Raw genomic sequence first — 19,433 nt, 5'->3', positions numbered from 1 at the left:
AATTTAAGCTGCAACAAATTGCTGGTTTCTGGAAAATGAAGCACTTATATAAGCAAAGCTGTCCTTCAACAGGTCCAGTACCACAACATCCCACTTCCGGCCTCCTGACATTCCACCGGTTTCGTCACCTTCTCTGTCATCATATGGTCATACACCCGTCATACACCCGTCCCCAGCCCTTCTAAAACCTCCTAACATCAGTTTCCATAGCAAGCAGAGCTTGTTATAAAAATATCCTATCTGGATGAGATGAAATTGTTCCTTCTGGCCTTTAATCATCGATTAGGATGATTGTAACCGCGGTAGAGGCCCACTTTAAGTAGTTCTGATGACAGACACAAAAGTTGAAATTGAGAAAATACAATATCAAAACTTACACAGGAAAACCTCACAAAATGCAAGCATTTTTACAACAAAATCTCAGCCACTCACCTCCAGTTCAAAGTTAATTGATACTTTGTGTTTCCCATCCTGTAAAAGCCTCTTCATGAGCTGATAGACATTGGCAAAGAAAATGTTTCTATAAAAGTGGAGGAGAAGAGGCTTTGTTTCTCTTAAAGATGTAAAGGAGACCATATTCCTACATCAAGGGTATTTTACATCCAATTTCCATTGGAATCATTATCCTAAGATAATTGGACCACTGATTGAATATTGGCAAGGTGTGTAACCTCGATGGTTGTGTCAAAACCCAGACCTGCTTGGTCTGGTTTACATTACCCTAAATAAGTGCAAGGGAAAGTTAATTGCCATAATGGAGATGCATTTAAATGTGAGTCATTTCTGAAGCGATGTAGCTGGTAAAAGAACTGGCTTGTACAATGGATAGAAGAGTCGGCTCACTTTTGACCACATGTACAATCTTCTCCTGATCTTCTTCGGTTTGGTGATCTGTGTCAAGTAGGTAAGGAGTCGTGTCGATACCTTCTGCTGTAGACATGTTTTCTTCCTTAGGCTCCTGATTTTTTTTTTTCATTTGTGGCCTAACTGGAACATCGGAAGGGAGGGTGAGAAACATCGACTAGTACTGCTACTATTTTAGTAGTGTTAGCTAATAAAACATCCTAGATAACAGGCCCGTTAACTGTGGCGTACGTCTGCAACCAGACTCGGTGGGAAACTTTCTTAAAAGCTAAAAATGTCTTTGAACTGATCCTGTAAAGTTTGTGAGTGGCAATCGTTTAGGGAAATTCTCGGGAGACAGAGCAACTCATTCTCCAACTGGTTCAGTCAGCTCTGCAGGCTTACCGAAGGATTTAGAAAATCTAGACATCCAACGTAAAATGTCCCAAGTCTGTTTACAATAATGCGCCTTGTCTTAAAACGATAAGCCTCGTGAACTTGAATCTATCTCGACTTGTTCCAGCATGTTTCCAAATCTTTCGGAATAAAAATCCAAGGCGTGATTTGCATCCAGCCTCTTTCACTCTAATATCCTAATGTGCAATCAACCACTTGGCTCTGATTTAATTTCAGTTTAAATCCAGGTGTTTACTAACAGGTTTGCTGGCGAGCATTATTAAGCATTATGAACATTATCTCCACCGGACTAGTGGCAGAGACAGTTAGCAAACACCTGGTGGACCACATGTACGCATCTGCACATATGCTGAGCTTCTCATGCAAACTACAACGCTCTTAAAACCAGATGTAAACGGCTTCATTGGAAAAGCATTGTAGTGATTGTGTGCTGTCAAAAAGGGCAGGAAATACCTAATACACCCCTTTAAAGCCAGTCACACAGTCATGGAGAGGAAACAACAAATGTGGAAAAATGTGTGCTGATCAATTGAGAGCAAAAATTTACTTTTTGGATTATATACAGAAACTTAAACTGGATATCAGGCTGAACTCATGGTGATGCACTCTTCACATCTGGTCAGAGTTGATGGGAAGAAGATGGAGGGAGCAAAGTACAAGAGAATCCTGGAAGAAGACTTGAATTGAGACTTGGGGCAGAGGCTCCTCCCAGCAGGTCCAGGACCCTGAATAACTTAAACATAATCCAGAGCCAATCAATCACATCCAACCTGACTGAGCTTTAACAATTTTGCAAAAAAAAAAAAAAGTGTCAAAACATTTGGAAAGTTTTCAAATGTGCAAATTTAGTTGATATTGCACTGCAGTAAAACGTGGTTCCAACATATAACATAACATATGTTAACAAGCGTCAACTCAAGAGGTTTTGAAGACATATTCACGCCACACTATTCAGATTTTTATAAATCGTGATCGTGTATCACACAGTAACTCGAATCGATTCAAGCTGCGGCATGTGAAAGTATTTATCGTTTTGCAAGACACTCTGCGCCTCTTCGCTTCCGGTCGCTTCATCGCACGTCTTTGCTTCTTTTGCCGACATGCGCAGGTGAGAAATGTGAAATGTTCACCAGTCCTTCAGAAGTTTCTCAGGCGACGCGTTCCGCCTTCCACCCACCGGATTAAAACAAAAACAAAAAAACTCACCGACACCACCGCCACACCTTCAACACACGCCCTCTCACACCGGCGCGCGCGTACGTATACACCGCAGCTGAAAGTGGCACGCGCGCTCGCGCACACACACATTCCAGCGGGCGGAGTCGAGAACGCGCGCAGAGGCCGTTTGTGAATGAGCCGCAGAGCAGCAGCAGCAGCAGCAGCCCTCAGAGCGAGCTGAGTCCCAGCCAGGCGACGGGAGCGGAGCTGAGAGGGGAAAGAAAAGTTTTTCCAAATGGATTTCCTCGGTAGAGTCAAACATTTGCTGTTCTCATATGTACTCATTAACGGGATATTGGTCACCCTCCAGGCCAAAGAAGGTAAGAGGACCGCTCGAGAACAGCGAAGCTTTTCAAAATAACAGCTTTGGGAAAACGCGCGTGCCATGCGGGGAGTCTCCTTGCGAGAAGTTAAAAAAAAATTAAAAAGCAGGAAATATTTTCCCTTCACTTTTGCAACTGCATGAAAGTTTCACAAACTTTGATTTGAACTTCGAAAAGAACAACCTTACAAGTGTTGTAGCTTGTCGCTTATCAGTCTGCAGTCTATTATGCCTAAGTGAATTGCGACTCTGCTTGTGCGCTCCTATAACTTTGTAGCAGCAGCAGGTGGGGAGCTTCTGCTGCGGAGTTAGCCGAGCTTCATATGCTCTTGATCTTGCCTTATTCACCCAAAGGCATCCCGTCTGAATGCATCCGATGTTGCCTTATTTTTCAACTTCCCGCATCTTTTGTAACGGGGGTCAAAGTTTGTCAACAACACAGAACACAGATTTCAAGCAAAAAATAAAAAACAAATAAACACTGTTGTAAGTTTTGCAAGTGTTTTTGATAATTGATCTTGTGTCTCCACAGAGGTGCTTTTGGATATGAAGGCAGCTGGAGGAGAGCTGGGCTGGCTGACTTGGTCCCCGAACCAGGGAGACAGATCTGGGGTGAGTATGGTGCTCTTCGCTTCTCCTCCAGCTCCCACGTTTCCAGCTGTAGGAATTTGCCAGAGGATAGATCCGAGTGGAGAAAACTTGCAAGGGACTCACTCAGCTGCACAGAGAACATTTGACATAATTCTCTTGAACTTGTTCCCTGTGTATATATATATGTGTGTGTGTGTGTGTGTGTGTACACATGTGGGTTTCCTTTAAAATCTGCCAGTTTAAGCCGTCTTGAGCTGGGATAGACGAGGCAGTCAAGGTACCCTATCAGGAGCTGCCTCCAGAGCAAGTCTGGGCTGCTCCAAATCACATATAGGCGGATAGAATAGCTGCTCCCTCTGAACTGGGAATACTTGTGGCTTCTTGTGGTTTCGAGGCTCCAGCTTCAGAATTGTATGTTAGAGAGCAATTAAGTTTTAAAGTTTGCAGCATGTGGTACCTCTTTGCCGAGAGGAGGGGCCTCAGACGGAGCGAGTCAAGCCAGGGCTACCTTTTTCCTTACAGCAGGGGAAAATGTCTACATTTAGGGATGAATCTCTAATGCTGCGGTTGTCTCTTACCATGAGCAGAGCAGAGACATGTGTTGCCTTCTTCCATCATGTGGTTGCAGAATAATTGACCGGTCAGGCAAATGCAGATTCACTGTAAATAGCCTCATTTCATGTGCTGATGACTCAAGAGCATGTGCAGGCACGCCGCTCGGTGGTTCGCTCGACTTTCTCAGAGATGTGTAGCAGCTCCAATGCTCCCTCTGACACATTAGTTTCACTTTTTTCCCTCACTAATACGTTTCAGATGTTTGCCGGATTATTTCGAGTTAGCCTTACGGGCCGGTTGCAATAAAAGGACGGGTGGGGGGGGGGGAATGTTCCACCAGGTTGTTAGCAGAGGTGTACATTTTGCTGTTGTTCATCAAGTTTATATGCAGACCCACACACTTCGCCAGCAAAGCACATTCCTTTAATTAATAGCACAGTGGCTGCATGCAGAGAGCCAACCGCAGCTTCTGCCTCCATGGGGGCCGTTTGTTTCTCATGAGCCAAGGTTAGAAGTTGCTGTCACTTTTTCTCAAACATATTTGTGGCAACATCCAGTTTTCATGCAGCAATGCTGCCTGGGAACCCTGCCAATGAGTGTGAGAGAGACTGAATGGGAAATAATTTTGTCTCCTCGCAATGTCAGAAATGCATTGTCAACCAAGTCCTTTGTGTTCGTGATAGTTTTAGGCTTTGGAGATTTAGAAAATGGATGTCTATGTCTAAAAAGAAATGCTGTATTGATGTAAAAGTCTGTATTTACCCTCGTGAAAAGCCACAAAGTTCTCTGCACACACTTTGTTTTTGTTTCCTGCTTCAGATTACAGTGGCCGAACCCTCTTGGTTAAATGGTCACTCCTTTATTTAGCTATCCTCTTAGTTTTGGTTCAGCCCCACATGGTTAGACGCAATCCAGCCTTGCTACCTCTAACCTTCTTCGGTTTTTGTGGTTCTGTTTCAGTGGGAGGTCACCCAGAAAACCCTGAATGGCTCTCAGTTTTATACCTACTCCATATGCAACGTCGAGGAGCGCGAGCAGGACAACTGGCTGCGCACCACCTTCATCCAGAGGCGCCCCTCCGTCTCTCAGGTCTTTGTGGAGCTTGAGTTCATTGTGCGCGACTGCAACTCGTTTGACGGAGCCTCGTTGACCTGCAAGGAGACCTTCAACCTCTATTCGAGCGATGCGAATGCAGACGTGGGCACGGCCTTCCGTAAAAGCCAGTTCAAGAAGGTTGCCACCGTCGCTCCAGATGAGATAACGAAGAAAAATGACATGCGCATCAACACGGAAACGAAAGTTGTGCAAAGCTTGTCCCAGAAGGGTTTCTACTTGGCCTTCCAAGACATCGGAGCCTGCATCGCTCTCCTCTCTGTCAGGGTGTACTACAAGGCTTGCCCAGCCACAACAAAGAGCCTCGCTTCGTTCCCCGAGACGGTAGCTGGAGGTCTCAACCAGCAGCTCAAGAAGGTCACTGGGGAATGCGTGGACAATGCTTACAGCGAGGATTTACCTCACATCTACTGCACTGCGGACGGAGAGTGGGTGGTTCCAGTCGGACAGTGCCAGTGCAATGCAGGATTCGAAGAGGTCGAAGACGTCTGTCAGGGTAAGTCAATGGCTTTGAAGCGTTTTAAATCGCCTCCAGTTTTGTTACCTTTTGTTCCCATAGACACAGACAACTGGTGATGTTTTGGATCAAAAGTTCTCCAGACTTTTTAAAAGTATGTATCCTGAGGGCTTTCTTGTTTTTCTTGCTCTCTCTGGTCCAAACCTGTCCAAGCATCCTTGTGCAGTGGACAGTGGAGGATAAAAGAAGAGCCGTGTTTGAGAAATATTCTACTACAATCTGAAAGTGTCTTAAAAACAGACAGAAACCAGTTAAGACCTAAAATATACCTCGTGCTTTAGTTTTCTGTTTTGAGAAAAGGGATTCTTGACACTAAATCAACATCTGTAACACTGAGCTATCTTTGGTAATTCTTGTCAAATTGAGCTGAACAAAAAAAAAACAAAAAAAAAACCCAGAAACAAACTGTGTCTTCGGGACAAACTTTTACTTTGTTTTTGAAGAGACATAGAAAATATAACTTTTCCTTCCACATGTACAGTGTGAATGTGTGGTTATAAAGTTTATAAAGGTGCTTACAGGGTAGTGAGGTTGACCAGAAAGGTAAAAAAAAAAAAAGCCTGACTTTCAGATTTTTAAGGCCAAATTTGGATGGAACAACAAAAAATGTCCAATGTCCATGGACTTCTCTGGGTTCAATAAAGACAACGAGTCGCCAACCTAAAATTAAGACAAGTCCATGGACATCCGGTATTTAGAAGGTTTGTAATAAAGTTGCTTATTTAAATACCTGATTTCTCTACTAAACCATCTGTTTTTTTTAAGCGTAGGAGCTTCTTGGGGTGAAACGATTCATACATCCCAGCCAAGTTGCAAAAAACGTTTCTTTAAAAACTGTCTGGCATTGGACTTGAAATGACTTCAGAAAAAAATCCAAGTACAAAGTACAACTCTGAAATACTTTAGAAAAACTCCACCAACTACTCATCAAGATCATCAGACAAGATTACAAGATGGCGTGGCTCCTTTGTAGGAGTCATTCTTCACGACAGGAAGAATGACTCAGGACTTTGATCTGTACTGTACGTTATCTTGTCCTGGCAAATTCAATGCACTTCCATTTTACTGTGTTTTTTTTTTTCAAAGCTCAATTTATCTTTGCTTTAATTACCTGGGGTTATAAAACATACCTGTATGACAAATATTTATCATGGGTGCTACGATATCTCAGTGGAATTCTGCCCTCGGCTGACACTAGCTGCCCCCGCAGTGGGAAGAATGCCTTCTTCAACATGTCCTGGCGTAATCCCTGAACCGAAACTGATACGAGTAGGAAATGTGCATTTACCTTTGGGCTTTGGCTCCAATTAGCTGTTCTCTTTTAACAGTTTGCAGAAGCAAATTGCAAATGTTGGCCTTTGGTGTTACAATGGATGCTGGACAGCATGCTGAAAAATGAAGCCTAGACCTACATTTTTTTCGGCCCATCGCTGCGTTGTGCGTTTCGGCTGCAGCCTGTTAGTGTCAGATCGCTCCCTGTCATGGCCAATCAATGAGGCAGCCTCCATTTTTAACGGCTGCATCTGCTCACCAGCAGAGCTTCAACCCACCTCCGCCCCGTCTCCACCTCTCGTTCTTCCGGCTCCTTCAAACTTCCATCCTCCCATTCGAACGTCAAAAACCTTAATTCATTCGTGTCAAATAAAAACTTCTAATTGCAGCTTTTTGGCTGTATGTCTCCACGTTGAAATAACAAAAAGTTGGAGGGGACAGAAAATAAAACTACGATTGATTATTCTTACAATATTATTAGAAAACATTTTTGTAATTTTGTCTTTTTTTCTTGATCAACAGTTAAGGTAATAAATATTCTTATTTCTGGCAGATTTGGATGTAAGCTCATTTTCATTCAACCAAGAAGTTTGTTTTTTGTAGAAAATGAGAGAGGCATCATGTTAACTACCACAATGTAAAGAAAACAGAAATTTTATTTAAAAAATTTTATTAAAAAATGTATCATCCCCACAATAAACACTGAAAAATTGTTTTATAGTCAAACCATTTTTGTAATTTCTGCCCAGCTTTTCACTGGAACTATTAATTTTGGACTTTACTGTATTTGGTGTTATTTGTACTACCTGCATTTATGCCAAAAAGATTTTTCAGTGTAATTCCTATGTACAATTTATTCCTAAATTTTGTTTAGGGAAATATCTAAGAGCTTGTGCTTTCAACTAGGGGTGCACTGATTTTAATTGCCACAGATTTTCAGTGATCGGCCGAAACCTGTATTTTATCCACGATCTAATTTTCCTCGGCAAAGGTCTGGAAATCTTCTGCTCTCCGGTGAGTGAGGTCTGAATGAGAGACCGGCTCCTGGGCTCATGTCTGCACATTTGCAGTTCGCAACACACCACTGTTGCCAACTCGACAACTTTCTTTCTATGTTTAGCAACACTTCAGACCAAAAAAGAAAAAGGTATCGGCCAAAATCGGCATCAGGCTCGGTAATCGCCTAAAAACCGCAATCGGTTCGTCTCTGTTTTTAACAAAAATAACTTAATTTGCTTTCAAATTATCTGACACAAACAAAACTCGATATTTTATGTGAACACAAAAAGGTCCGCAGAGTTTTTGCTCAGCAGCGTCATGCTCGGCTTATCGGTTACATATCCTGAACCCTGGTAAATGAGTGTCTTATTCTTTGACATCTCTCGGTGCATAATTTAGAGCTTATTGCACCAGGTGATTTCCTGTTCTCTCGGTATCGTCTGCTCCCTTATCTCGACATGAGCTGGCTTTGGAAGAGCAGCCATAACTCAGGCCTTTGACTTTGTTCTGTTGTCACAGTTGCGCTTTACTGACTGTAAAGGAGACCTTTATTGTAGCGAGGGAATACGGCTGATCAAAGAAGCAAAGGGGTGGGGGGTTACTGTACGGTGATGGATTAGCATCTTCAAGGCGGATGGGAGGAAAAAGAGGGAGGAGGCCGGGTGAAGCTGCCGAGCCTCACTGACTGCTCATGACATGCAGACCCAATCTGAGCCCTGTCCTGCCGGCTGCAGCTATCTCTTTATCCCCCAACCCACCGTCGCTCCCCCTTTGTTTTCCCAAACGCACCGGAGCTACAGCTTTTGGTGTGTGTGTGTGTGTGTGTGTGAGAGAGAGCGCGGCGTGTGAGGGCCTGTTGAGATCTGCTCCACGACAAAGCACACAAAGCCATCCCGTCAACCCCATGCGATGTTCCTCCTTCAGTCTGTTCTGTTTACTCCATAGACATTTGTACGACTTGAAAATAGAAATATCTTTTAATCATCGCCTTAGAAAATAAATGAGCGCATGCACGTCTTGACGGCGGCAGGTATAAAAAACGTCCCTGCTGGCGTGTCCGCTCTCCTACTCAGATTTAAACTGGACAGGAAAGCTGAGGTTTTCTGCCGGTGGGTCATTTTTTTTCTCCATTTTTTTTTTTTTTTTTTGTAGCTGCGAAAGAAAAGCCAGGTGAGATGATTGGGGAGGACGGCAGGAAGGAATGAGAGGGAGAAAAAAAGCGAGGGCTTGTGTTTAGAGGAGAGGTGTGATTTTTTTTTTTCTTTTTAAGCGGAGAGAGGTGAGGAGCAGAATGCAAAGGTAGGAGAACAATGAAGTGCTGTGTTTCCCCGCGACGCCGACAGATTCCACCTCCTCTCCCCCACTTTACTGGTACATTCCTGATCAGTTTGCTGAGACGGAGCCTCCCAACATTACTCCAGACCTGTGGAATTCCCAGTGAACGCTGGCGGTGATGGAAGGAGAGGGGGGTGGCGTGGTGAGGGAGAACAGGTCCGGGTCAAGCCCTCACATTAAAATGACTAAACAAACAGAATCCCTCTGACCCTCACCCCCACAAAAAAAAAAAAAAAAAAAAAAAAAAAAAAAAAAAAAAATCAAACACACACACACATTAGGAAGATCCCTGGCGACAGGTCCGAGATGCATGAGGACACGCGTGGATTTAGATGGAAATGAATCACAGCGCTGCAGCGCGGAGCCAGGATGAATGGTTCCGAGGGCTTAAAGAGGAATATCCTACAGACACGTAGTTAATCATTTCCCCCCGCTTCTTTCCTGAACGGATGGCTGCTCTGGGGTAAAACAACCACCAAAACTTCCACTGCGGTGTTTCTTTTTCTCTCTTCTCCATATTTAGGTTGAAATTTTCCATGTTCGGCCATGTTTTCACTCAGTTTTATAACTCCTCTTCCTCGTGGGACCAGTTAAAGTAAAGATCTGTGACTTCATCTGGTTTCTGTCTCCATCTCCTCTTTGGTGCAGCAGTAGTTCTGACGGAAGGATCTCGTGCCTCTCAGAGCTTCTTTCTAGGATATTATTTCTGTCCCCCCCTTAAACGTTTTTGCTTAAGTGCAGATTGTTGTTTGAAACTGTCTTTCCTGCTGTTCACAAAGACACACACCCAACGACACGCTGTTGTCATTGGGTGAAAAGTCAAAAAAGATAAAACACTTGCTCCGCTGTGCAGACATGCAAGAGCTTTGCAGGCTGTAAATCATAAACGAGTGGAAGTAGCAGGACAAAACTGGACCTTTTGTTCTCTGTGACATTATTACAGATGGTGTTCTTTATATATTCTTATGCAGAGCCACGATACTCATGTGACTGATGGAGAAACTTAAACAGCCTGTAATTACAGCATCTTGCAAAATTATCTCTTAAGTTTTGTCACATCACGTTGCATCACATTCGAAATTTATGGAAAAGGAAGAAAGAACATGTACGGCGCAGTCTAGTGACAGAAACGGTTCCTCGCATCATCAGTTCTGCACAAATTATACTGTAGAAAACATAATAAATGGCTAGAAGTAGCTTTTTTTAATTGCACGTTAAAAATGTCTAAGTTCCATAACATCTTGGTTAAGAAAGACTGGTGGCTCTGGAGTGGCAGGTCAGACTGTGCCAAAACAAAACAAAGCAGTGAGTTATTAAGAGACAGAACATTGTTTTAAACATTTGCCCCACACAAAATGGTGTGTTTATGTGTCCAGCCCCATCAAATAAGCCTAACGCAGTTAACTGCCTGCAGGAGGCAAATAAGTGGTTATTAGAGCTCACTTAAGTGTGAATGACAGTAAATCCAATCTGTGAAGGCCTCAAGTGTTTGCAAGAGAAAATCAGTGAACAAACAGCAGCACAAAGACTGAGGAACGGAGCAGCACATGCCAGGGAGAAAGTTTCGTTTTTATAAGGAAACTGTGTTTGCTTTAAAAAAAAAACACACACACACACTATGCCAACCTCTGTATCTGTATGGTGCAACCGCACACTTGGCAAGACGTGGCTGTCTAAACCAACAGATCGCGCAAGCGAAGCATTAATCTGAGAAGATGCGGCTTGTGGTAACCATGGAGGAACTAAAAGGCTCCAAAGCTCAGGTGGCAGAGCATCTCTTAGTCATGTACTCCACAAATTTGTCTTTTATTACCCTTGAGGAAGAGTTGCAAGAAGACCGTTGCCTATATAAAAAAACACCATTTGTAATGATGTCACAGAGAACAAAAGGTCCAGTTTTGCCCTGCTACTTCCACTAGTTTATGATTTACAGCCTGCAAAGCTCTTGAACGTAGCAAAGTAATGGAACAATGTTTGGTCAGATGAGACTGTAGTTTTAAGTTTCGGACTGGGTGTAAAACTCGGAGCAGGGACACGTCATTTCCACGCTGATGCATGGCGGTGACTCCATCATGCTATGTGGGTGCTTTGTTTTTAGCAGGAACAGGGAAGCTTGTCAGAGTAGATGGAGACATGGATGGAACTAAACTGGAACAAAGCGTATTAAGGGCTGCAAAAGACTTGACACTCATCGTCCAGATCTGCAACAGTCTGTTTTAGGACAGCTCAATAGCAGGATAGAATTGCAAGCCATCCTTTTTTTCAGTCTTCCGGTCTTCTTCAATAAAAAACATCTAAACCATATATCATTTGGAATCTACGTTACAATTAAATGCTTTGTGTTAGTCACCTTCAATCCCCCACCCAAAAAACACTGGAGCTCGTAAAACGTGTAAGTGGTATGAGTTCGGACCAGTTAATGAACACTTTATTAACAAGATTTAAATGTTCTTTCCTCATCTGCCTTGCTGGGACATATTTCAGTCCCTAATGTGAATTTTCCATCTACTTTAAAATCTGTTGCACAAACAAGAATCTATTTTCACTGAGGGAAAATAAACAGAGAGCTAAATGGTGTTTAACTTTAAATAATTTCCACTTGTGACTCACTCCGTTCCCTTCCTTCCACTAATCCACCCTGGCACAGTGTAATGACTGCGTGTCACCCCTCATCTGGATCTGCACCAGCTGATCCTCGGCTTTATTTCTGTTTAACTGTCCCGGGCCCACACCCCGCCAGCTCCCCCGAAAGCCTCGGCAAACAGGCCGTAATCCAACGCCATGGTTGCACGAGGCTCTGTGAATAAACGAAGACACGGTTTGGGAGCGTGGAGTGCCTGCTCTGGCGCTCAGGAGAGAACGGCCTGTCGGTGGACCGTTTGGGTTCCTTACTGGAACCCTCTGGCTCACCAAGTAGCTTCCAGTAAGCAATTTTCTCCTCTCCCACTCCGTGTCCATGTTGCCAAACTCGTCCTCGGCTGATGTAAGGAACAGTTGGTGACTAAGCTAGCACAGCTACACACTGTGGCGAGTGATTTGTATGGGTAGTAATTGACTTGGGTGTGTTTGGTCTTTTTCAGTGGAGTAAGTACAGGTTCTGCTGGCTTTTTTTTCCTCTTTTTTGCCTTTGTGTAATCTCTCCTGCCCCTCACCCCACATCCTCTCTGTCTCAGAGGACTCTTAGCCTTAATTTTCTGCCTCTCATCTTGTATTTATTTTGTAATTTCTTATCTCGGCACATTATTCCCAGGATTATTTTTGCAGCACCATATGCAATTTACTCCAGAGGCACACACTGTTGTGCAACAAGCTTAGATGCAAACATAAAGCTTTTCCTTTTTTTCTCTTCTTGTTTCGCGTTCACATTGCTCATGGAATCACACGGAGGCTGTTGTTTTTGGCCAACATGCAGGTCATGAATATGACACCAGAAGACTTTAAACATCCCGTTTCACATAGCCCTGATGGGACTATTTAGACTGTGTACACTCACAGTATTTCTATCTGATAAAAACAAGTCTCACTAAGTGACTCGTAAAAATAAATAGGGGCAAAATCTGAACAATGCTGCTAATCGAGGAAACGGGAGCTGGCTGCTTTCACATGGTGGCTAAGGCATAAACATTTAGTTGGAGATACAAATGAAACTCTACCATTTGTTTGTGTTTTTGTTTTTTTTTTCTTGATGAACTTGACAATCGATGCGAGAAATTGGACCGCCTAGGAAAATCTTTCACGTCAAGGATAGAGTTTTAAATTAAGGCCTATATTCGAAACCAGTGAGTTCATGACGATTGAAGAAACGCTTTGCGCAATTTTTTTGTTTATCTGATGTTCTGCATGCAAGGAGATGCAGCAGCACTCCAGGAGATTGCAGTGGTTCGATTTAGCGGGGCTTAAGGTGGATTTCACAGAATGAGAATCATCTCACTCCACCCGGATAATCCCTCCCACGCTCAAAATTTTCTGCTCCACCAATCTTCCCTTGATTCTAAGCCCATGTAGCTGGTCACAGAAAAGCAGAGTCACTGTCTTATTATACAACTCTGCAGCACAGTTTTGATAGACAGGATATTATTTTTATTTTTTTTTTTTACTACATTGCTTCTGAGAAACCACTGAGATTACTTTGAAAGATCGCATTTATCAGATGTTGTGCCAAGTTAACTTATGACTAGCGAGCTGATCTTGTGGGTTAGATTAATAGGGGGTTCGGTTGGGTGGGGCAGGGGGTTCTTTCAAGTGATGACATGCTGTATCTTGTTAGGCCATATTTTTACTGGAGAGTACAGTGCCAGTTATTAGAAACGGCAATAATAAAAAAAAGAAAAAAGTTATTGGAGTCTGTGATTATCCAGTGTTGATAACAGAAAACTGTACAGTTCAGGGCTTGGGAAAGTGAAACACCATGGTGAGTGTATCCTCCAAATAGATCACTTTGATTTTCTTTTTGATGAGATTAAATCTGATCTGATGTCAAATTTAAGTGAGAAATGTTCACCTTTAGAAACCTTTGGTCTCAAATCACATTGGAGTAAAATTTTTACACTATTATTACCTTAAATAAAAATACAACTATTTCAAGGTATTGGCATAAAAATGTAAAGAACATTATCTGATTGCTCTTCAAAATCAAATCGAAAAGAAAAAACATACTTCTTTAGAACAAATCTACAAAATATAAAATTGCATCTTCCTGTGTCTTCCTGGCAGCAGCCAGTCACTGCATGTTGGCATTTTATAAAATCTTTTTGTTCAACCAGACTTTAAGTTCATTATGTATAAAAATGAATTCTTTAAAAGGTGAAAAAACTTTTAATAACTTAAATAATGTAAGCAAAAACTTAAATAATGTAAGTTATTTTATTTGTAATTTAGAAAAAAGTTCAAAATATAGAATAAATGTGTAGTAATTAAATAGTAGTTACTAAGTACTTAGTGCACATCATATTTCACTCTTAATTGTTCTCGTTTTTGTAGTTTTTATGTCATCTACTCCTTAGTTAAAGTTACAATCTCCACACATGGCCCTTGGTTTAAAAGTTAAGCATTAACCATTTTTAGCCTTCATGCGTGGATGTGTGTGTTGACTGTGCCATGGAAGTCGGGACATATTTCCTCCTGGTGACATTCCTGAGCCTGAAGGCTGTTTATGTATGTGTGTGAGTGTTTTGGTGGGGGCGTGAGGGGGGGAGTGCAGAGCAATGTGAAGCGCTTTGTATTGTACTGCCGGTGTGTGAGGTCAGCACTTTCCTTCCCAGCAATCAGTCAGTCATGCCCCCCAGCGCAGCCCAGCAAATACACCCACCCACCGTTCACTGCTAACAGGACGAGGCCTCAGCGGAAACCGGAGGTCACCTAATCCCTCAGTGACTCCCCGACCCGTGGGCTCAGGGTTTTTCATTGTCGCTCAACGCTGTGGTCTCACTCAGCTGCTTTTCATTTTGTCGTCCTGCCTGATAAGTCGTTTGGTTTGTTGGTGCATTTGGTCCTGTTCTGGCCACTTCCCCTGGTCAGGAAGTCGATGGCTGTCAGCATTCAGCCTGTTGGCTCAGGGAGGTGTGGTGAGATGGTGTTGCCTTTTCCACCTGGTTTTCTGGAAATGATGCAAATCAGCCTCATTTCCAGACAGCACGGCTCTGGTCTCAGAGCCCGACACGGCCCTGAGTCAACACAGGTTGGCTTCATCAGATCCATCCAGCAACAATTTTAAATCTCCTTGTCTCCAGTCTTCACTCTGTGTCCCTCTCTTCCTGTTACTGAGTGCGAGGAAACTTGGAGAGTGAGAGGTGAAAGGGGATTAGGGAATTTATTGTGTTTGTTAACAACCCCAGATGAAAGCTTGGGTGCAATTGTAAAACAGATGTAATGCCTTCACAGCTGCTCCATTGGTCAGCTAATCTTTTTCACTAATGCCTCCAACCCCCCTCCTGAGCCACATGCCCACACATCAGCCCCTCACCTTTATGGCTCCTTGTCTGCCCCAGCCTCCCCTCCTCTACCTCTGTGACCTCTGGCTCATGTTACCCAGGCCTCCTCCCCCATCAGAGGCCCCCTCTGTTCCCTGAATCCAGGTACCCCGGATTGCTAATTACTTGTTGTCACCCTGCATATAAACACACAGACATGACATATCGCCATTTCACGCAGTTTGGAGATGAAAAGAGGGGAAGTGAAATAAATGAGGGCAAGGACAAAGCCAGGCTCTTTTGCCCCCAGAAATGACCAGAGAGCTGCCCTGATACAGATCTGACACTGTTTATTTCTCGCTTCGCTTTATTTTTACAAGATCTCCTTCGCTCGCTGGCCATTCCTCTGAGTATAACCTTTCTCCCTTTCCTTCTCGTCAGTGCGAGCATGTGTTTGTTTTACTTGGCCAATGACTCTGTGTAAAGCCACGCACAGTTTAACGCACCCTCAGGCAGACACGACCTTTCTGCCTTCTAAAAAGCTCAGTGCCGTATTCAATTGTCAGCCCCCACCTCTCTCCCTTCCCATTCTACTTATTCGTCATGTCCCGGGGCCAATTTCTGTTGTCAAGCCACCATGTTACCCATTCATCCATCTATACGACCGGGCATTCATCACTGTCGGCATCTCATTCGTCTTAAGTTCTGCCGACACACCAGTGAGCCCTCAGAGGCTCTAGAGCCACTCCGGCTCCCTGAACGTAACAGGCCCTTGCACTCATTCTTTATAAACAAACACGGGCCACTCAAGGCACACAGAGCCCCTAACATGACAAACAGTTCCTTGTTTGTGGCAAGAGAGAGGGGAAAAAAGGGCCACTCTTAACTTTGTTAAATTTCTCAACTGCAAAGAAGCCCAAGCACTTTTGTTTATGAGCGCCATCATCTCAGTAAACCCTTTTATGGGATTTGTGCATGCGTTCATGTTGTGTCAACACATTTCAGCTTCCTTTTTGGTTATTATTCTGTTCCTCGACTCTTAGCCTCAGTTTTGGTTACTCTGTTGCTCGTGCTACCTCGTGCCTCCACGCTTTGATTGGCTGCTTTAGGAAGGAAGGCAGCGTCAGCCGCACACTTCCTGTTTCCTGTTGTGTCCAGCAACAATCCAAAGCGCCCCTCGACCTTCTCCGTGGAACAAGGAAGCTCGCTTTCCTCAGACTTTTCTTTTTTGTCGAGGAATTCTCTCTTTAAATACCCCAGCTGTACTGTCGCTGTGACTCATATTTGGAATATTTGAGGTACACAAACCCATTCACCTTTACCACCAAAAGGTTGGCTAGAGCTTAAGCTATGCAGTCCTCGGCCTCCCGTTGGGTGGTGTGCACTGGAATGCATCTTGATTATAGAGGCGGCACACAGTGTAAGGCCATTATCTCCACAGGCCTGACCACGATGCATTGCAGCTTGCACTGTGACACCAAATAGAGGCGAGTCCTCCTCTTTTCAGATGCCATGTGGCATTTCAGCTATTCCCATCTGCAACGCCTATGTGTGCATGTTTTTCCTTTCAGCTTTTGAATGGCATGGCTTTCTCCTTGCCTGCTGGTCAGTGGTGAATAGCAATGTTAATGGGTTAGCTGGGAGGAGAGAAAGCAGGAGAGCAAGGAATTTGGGAATTACATAGAAGGAGAGGTAGGGAAATTAATCAGGGTTTGGGGCAACAGCTGTTCCCCCTCCTCAGACCAAGAGTTTGTCCCGGCATGTCTCCTTTCTTTCTTCAGTCCTCAGCAGGATACAGTATCCCCCTCTTCCTTTCTTAGCCCTTCTGTCACTACTTCCCGCCTACCTCATGGCTTGCCCGTCTTCTGTCCTGTCTGCGTTAATGAGTAGTCGTATTTATAAGTGGAACAGCTGCCAAAGATGGAACAGAGATGCAGGACTAAACTCGGTGCAGTCCCATTGGCCAAAGATCCATACCCTTCTTTGTGCAGAGTAATTTTTCTTGCCACAATTGTTGTCAGGCTCTTAGATAACACACCTCCTCACATATGCTCTGCGTCAGCTCGGTGAGCCGCAAGTTTATAAAAAGCTGAGCAAAGTTGAAGCGAGGCTCATGGTCAATCGGCTAAATCCTCTTGATATGACTCAAATGGAGCTGCAGCCATGTGCTTTCCGTCTTCCATGTGGTCACTTGTGGCTTCCAAATGAGCTTCCCCCAAGCAAGACGAGCCGAAGGGCAAGCGACACGGTATCATAGCGTGAGGCTGATATTGTCTCAGTTTTAGCGCTGCTTTTTTTCAATTAGCCTCTTCAGGAATCTGACCTTGTTTGCTTATCACTGACTGTCTCAATGCTTTTCCCAGTCAGTGTCAATGCTGTATATCCGGCTGCTCACTGCGAAGGCCTCATTTCATTTGGCTAACACGATCTGTTCCTACAGTGCCTAATCTCTCTTTTACCACAGTTTTCTCAAATTCTAATGTCTGTTTCCTCTGATGCATGTTCATTTAACTGCACTGGTCCGTGGCATTGAAAAGCGTTGTGTGTGCGTGTATGCTTTATGTGTGTAGCTGAACTGAATGAGCAGAAGGACATGAACAGGTGAGAGGCTGTGGACCTAATCCCTCTCCTGATGCCACATTGTGTCCAGTAGTGTGCTTTGCATACATGTCTGTGTATTTTGTACATGCACACGACTGTGGGTTCATGTGAGCATTGCATACACAGGCGTATGTGTGCGTGCGTGTGTTTATGATCATCCTATGGTGTGAGCAGCAGCCTCAGGAATGCTCTCACAGAGTTAAAGGGCAGCAGTCTCAATTTCACCCTCCTTGATGGTGCGCTCTCAAACCAAATTTCACACTGTATTAAGTTCATATTTCGACATTTCCTTGCACAGCTGGGCGTCCTACCTGCATTTCTTTATTTAGAATCCGAAGTGTGAAATTAGATGTCACCTTATCTAGGCGATGCCGTTTCAAAGTATCCATGTGGGTCTCTGAGAGAAAGAAATATAATAGACTGTTGGGTGCCAAATGGCACTGTTTGGTTGCTTTGCTGGTTGCTCTCGCACCTTTTCTTCTGTAGTTATGAAAACTGACTTAGGGTTTCAGAATGTCAGAATACTGGTTGTGTCTCTTGAGCCAGACAGTAAGACAGAAACAGTTTAAGAGAGGAAAGTGTGTGAAAACGTTGGGAGTATGAGTAGCAGCATGGTAGGAACTGTGATTGTGTTTCAAGGTTTGGCTCAAATGAGCATCATTTTATTTGTAATGACCAGAGTTTTATTGAGTGATCTGAACACTGTGCAGACTCCTCCTGCCTTGTTCCCCCGCCCCCTATATTTCTCTATCACCTGCCTAAATGTGGTATTTAGCCACGACACAATGAAGTGTCCCCTCGACCTCTACGTGTTGCTCTCAGGGGTCAAAAGTTCAAAGCATTTCAAAGAGGCTTGAACAATCTGGAGAAACTTGCTTTGCTCTGTGCCATTTAGGATGCTGCCAGAAGTCCCTATTGTCTTCTTTGGCTGATCATTTGCTGTGAATGTCTTTTTCTCCTTGCAGAGTGTCAGCCAGGCTTCTTCAAAGCTGAGGCATCCAGGGACAAGTGTGAACCCTGTCCTGCCAACACCCAGAGCCAGGACTCCAGGTCTTTATTCTGTGTGTGCCTGGATGGCTTCTACCGGGCTCTTACAGACCCAGTCACTGGACCGTGCTCAGGTGAGAATTGTGCAGAAATTAATGCATACTTCTATAAATTACTTGTTATACTAAAAGTTAGAGAAGTACTGAGAAAACTTCTGTTGTTTACAATCGAAAGATGTTTATGCCAGCCAGATACAAGCAACGTGTCCATTACGAATGTGTGCAAAACTTTGGTGGTAGTCCAGAAGAAACGCAATAAGTACTTAAAAGAACATGCCGCGTCGGCATCCTCCTACCACTTCCTGTTGTCTTCTTTGTCTTCTTATGATTGTTGATCACGTGACTCGTGTTATGCAAAAGTGTTTCCATTGCAATTTAGCAAAAATACATTCATTTCGATGTAGCTGAAAAACAACCTCATCATAGTGCAAAAACATTTTATCAAAAATATGAATTTTTCACAAAATTGTTGCAAATTAATTTGCCCAATTCCAATTTGTGCAATTATATAGTCAATTCAAACGTGGCTCCAAGAGCAAACAGTTTAGCGATTCTGGTTTGCGTTACTGACAACACTCTTTACTGTGGATGCAGATACAAGGAGGATCTTGGATCTATTAGCCATTTTCACTATAATTGATTGAACTATGACAGCTGTTAGAAGCAACAAGAGAGAAAAGACACATTTCTACTAA

General features: G+C 43.6%; 1 protein-coding gene across 1 annotated transcript in view; it reads left to right on the top strand.

Moving 5' to 3' along the window:
- Positions 1-2,623: 2,623 nt before the first annotated feature.
- epha2b (eph receptor A2 b) overlaps positions 2,624-19,433 on the top strand; it is a 29,288-nt gene continuing 12,478 nt past the window's right edge. The window contains exons 1-4 of the mRNA XM_055048457.1: positions 2,624-2,798; positions 3,333-3,412; positions 4,907-5,555; positions 18,658-18,813. Of these exons, the coding sequence (XP_054904432.1) occupies positions 2,714-2,798; positions 3,333-3,412; positions 4,907-5,555; positions 18,658-18,813 (970 nt within the window). The 5' untranslated portion in view covers positions 2,624-2,713. The remainder of the gene's footprint in view (positions 2,799-3,332; positions 3,413-4,906; positions 5,556-18,657; positions 18,814-19,433) is intronic.

This window comes from Poeciliopsis prolifica, unplaced genomic scaffold (assembly GCF_027474105.1).
Source record: "Poeciliopsis prolifica strain line A6 unplaced genomic scaffold, Auburn_PproV2 SCAFFOLD027, whole genome shotgun sequence".
Taxonomy (NCBI): Eukaryota; Metazoa; Chordata; class Actinopteri; order Cyprinodontiformes; family Poeciliidae; genus Poeciliopsis; species Poeciliopsis prolifica.
Note: the sequence above shows the minus strand (reverse complement) of the source record. Positions and strands in the feature narration are given on the sequence as shown.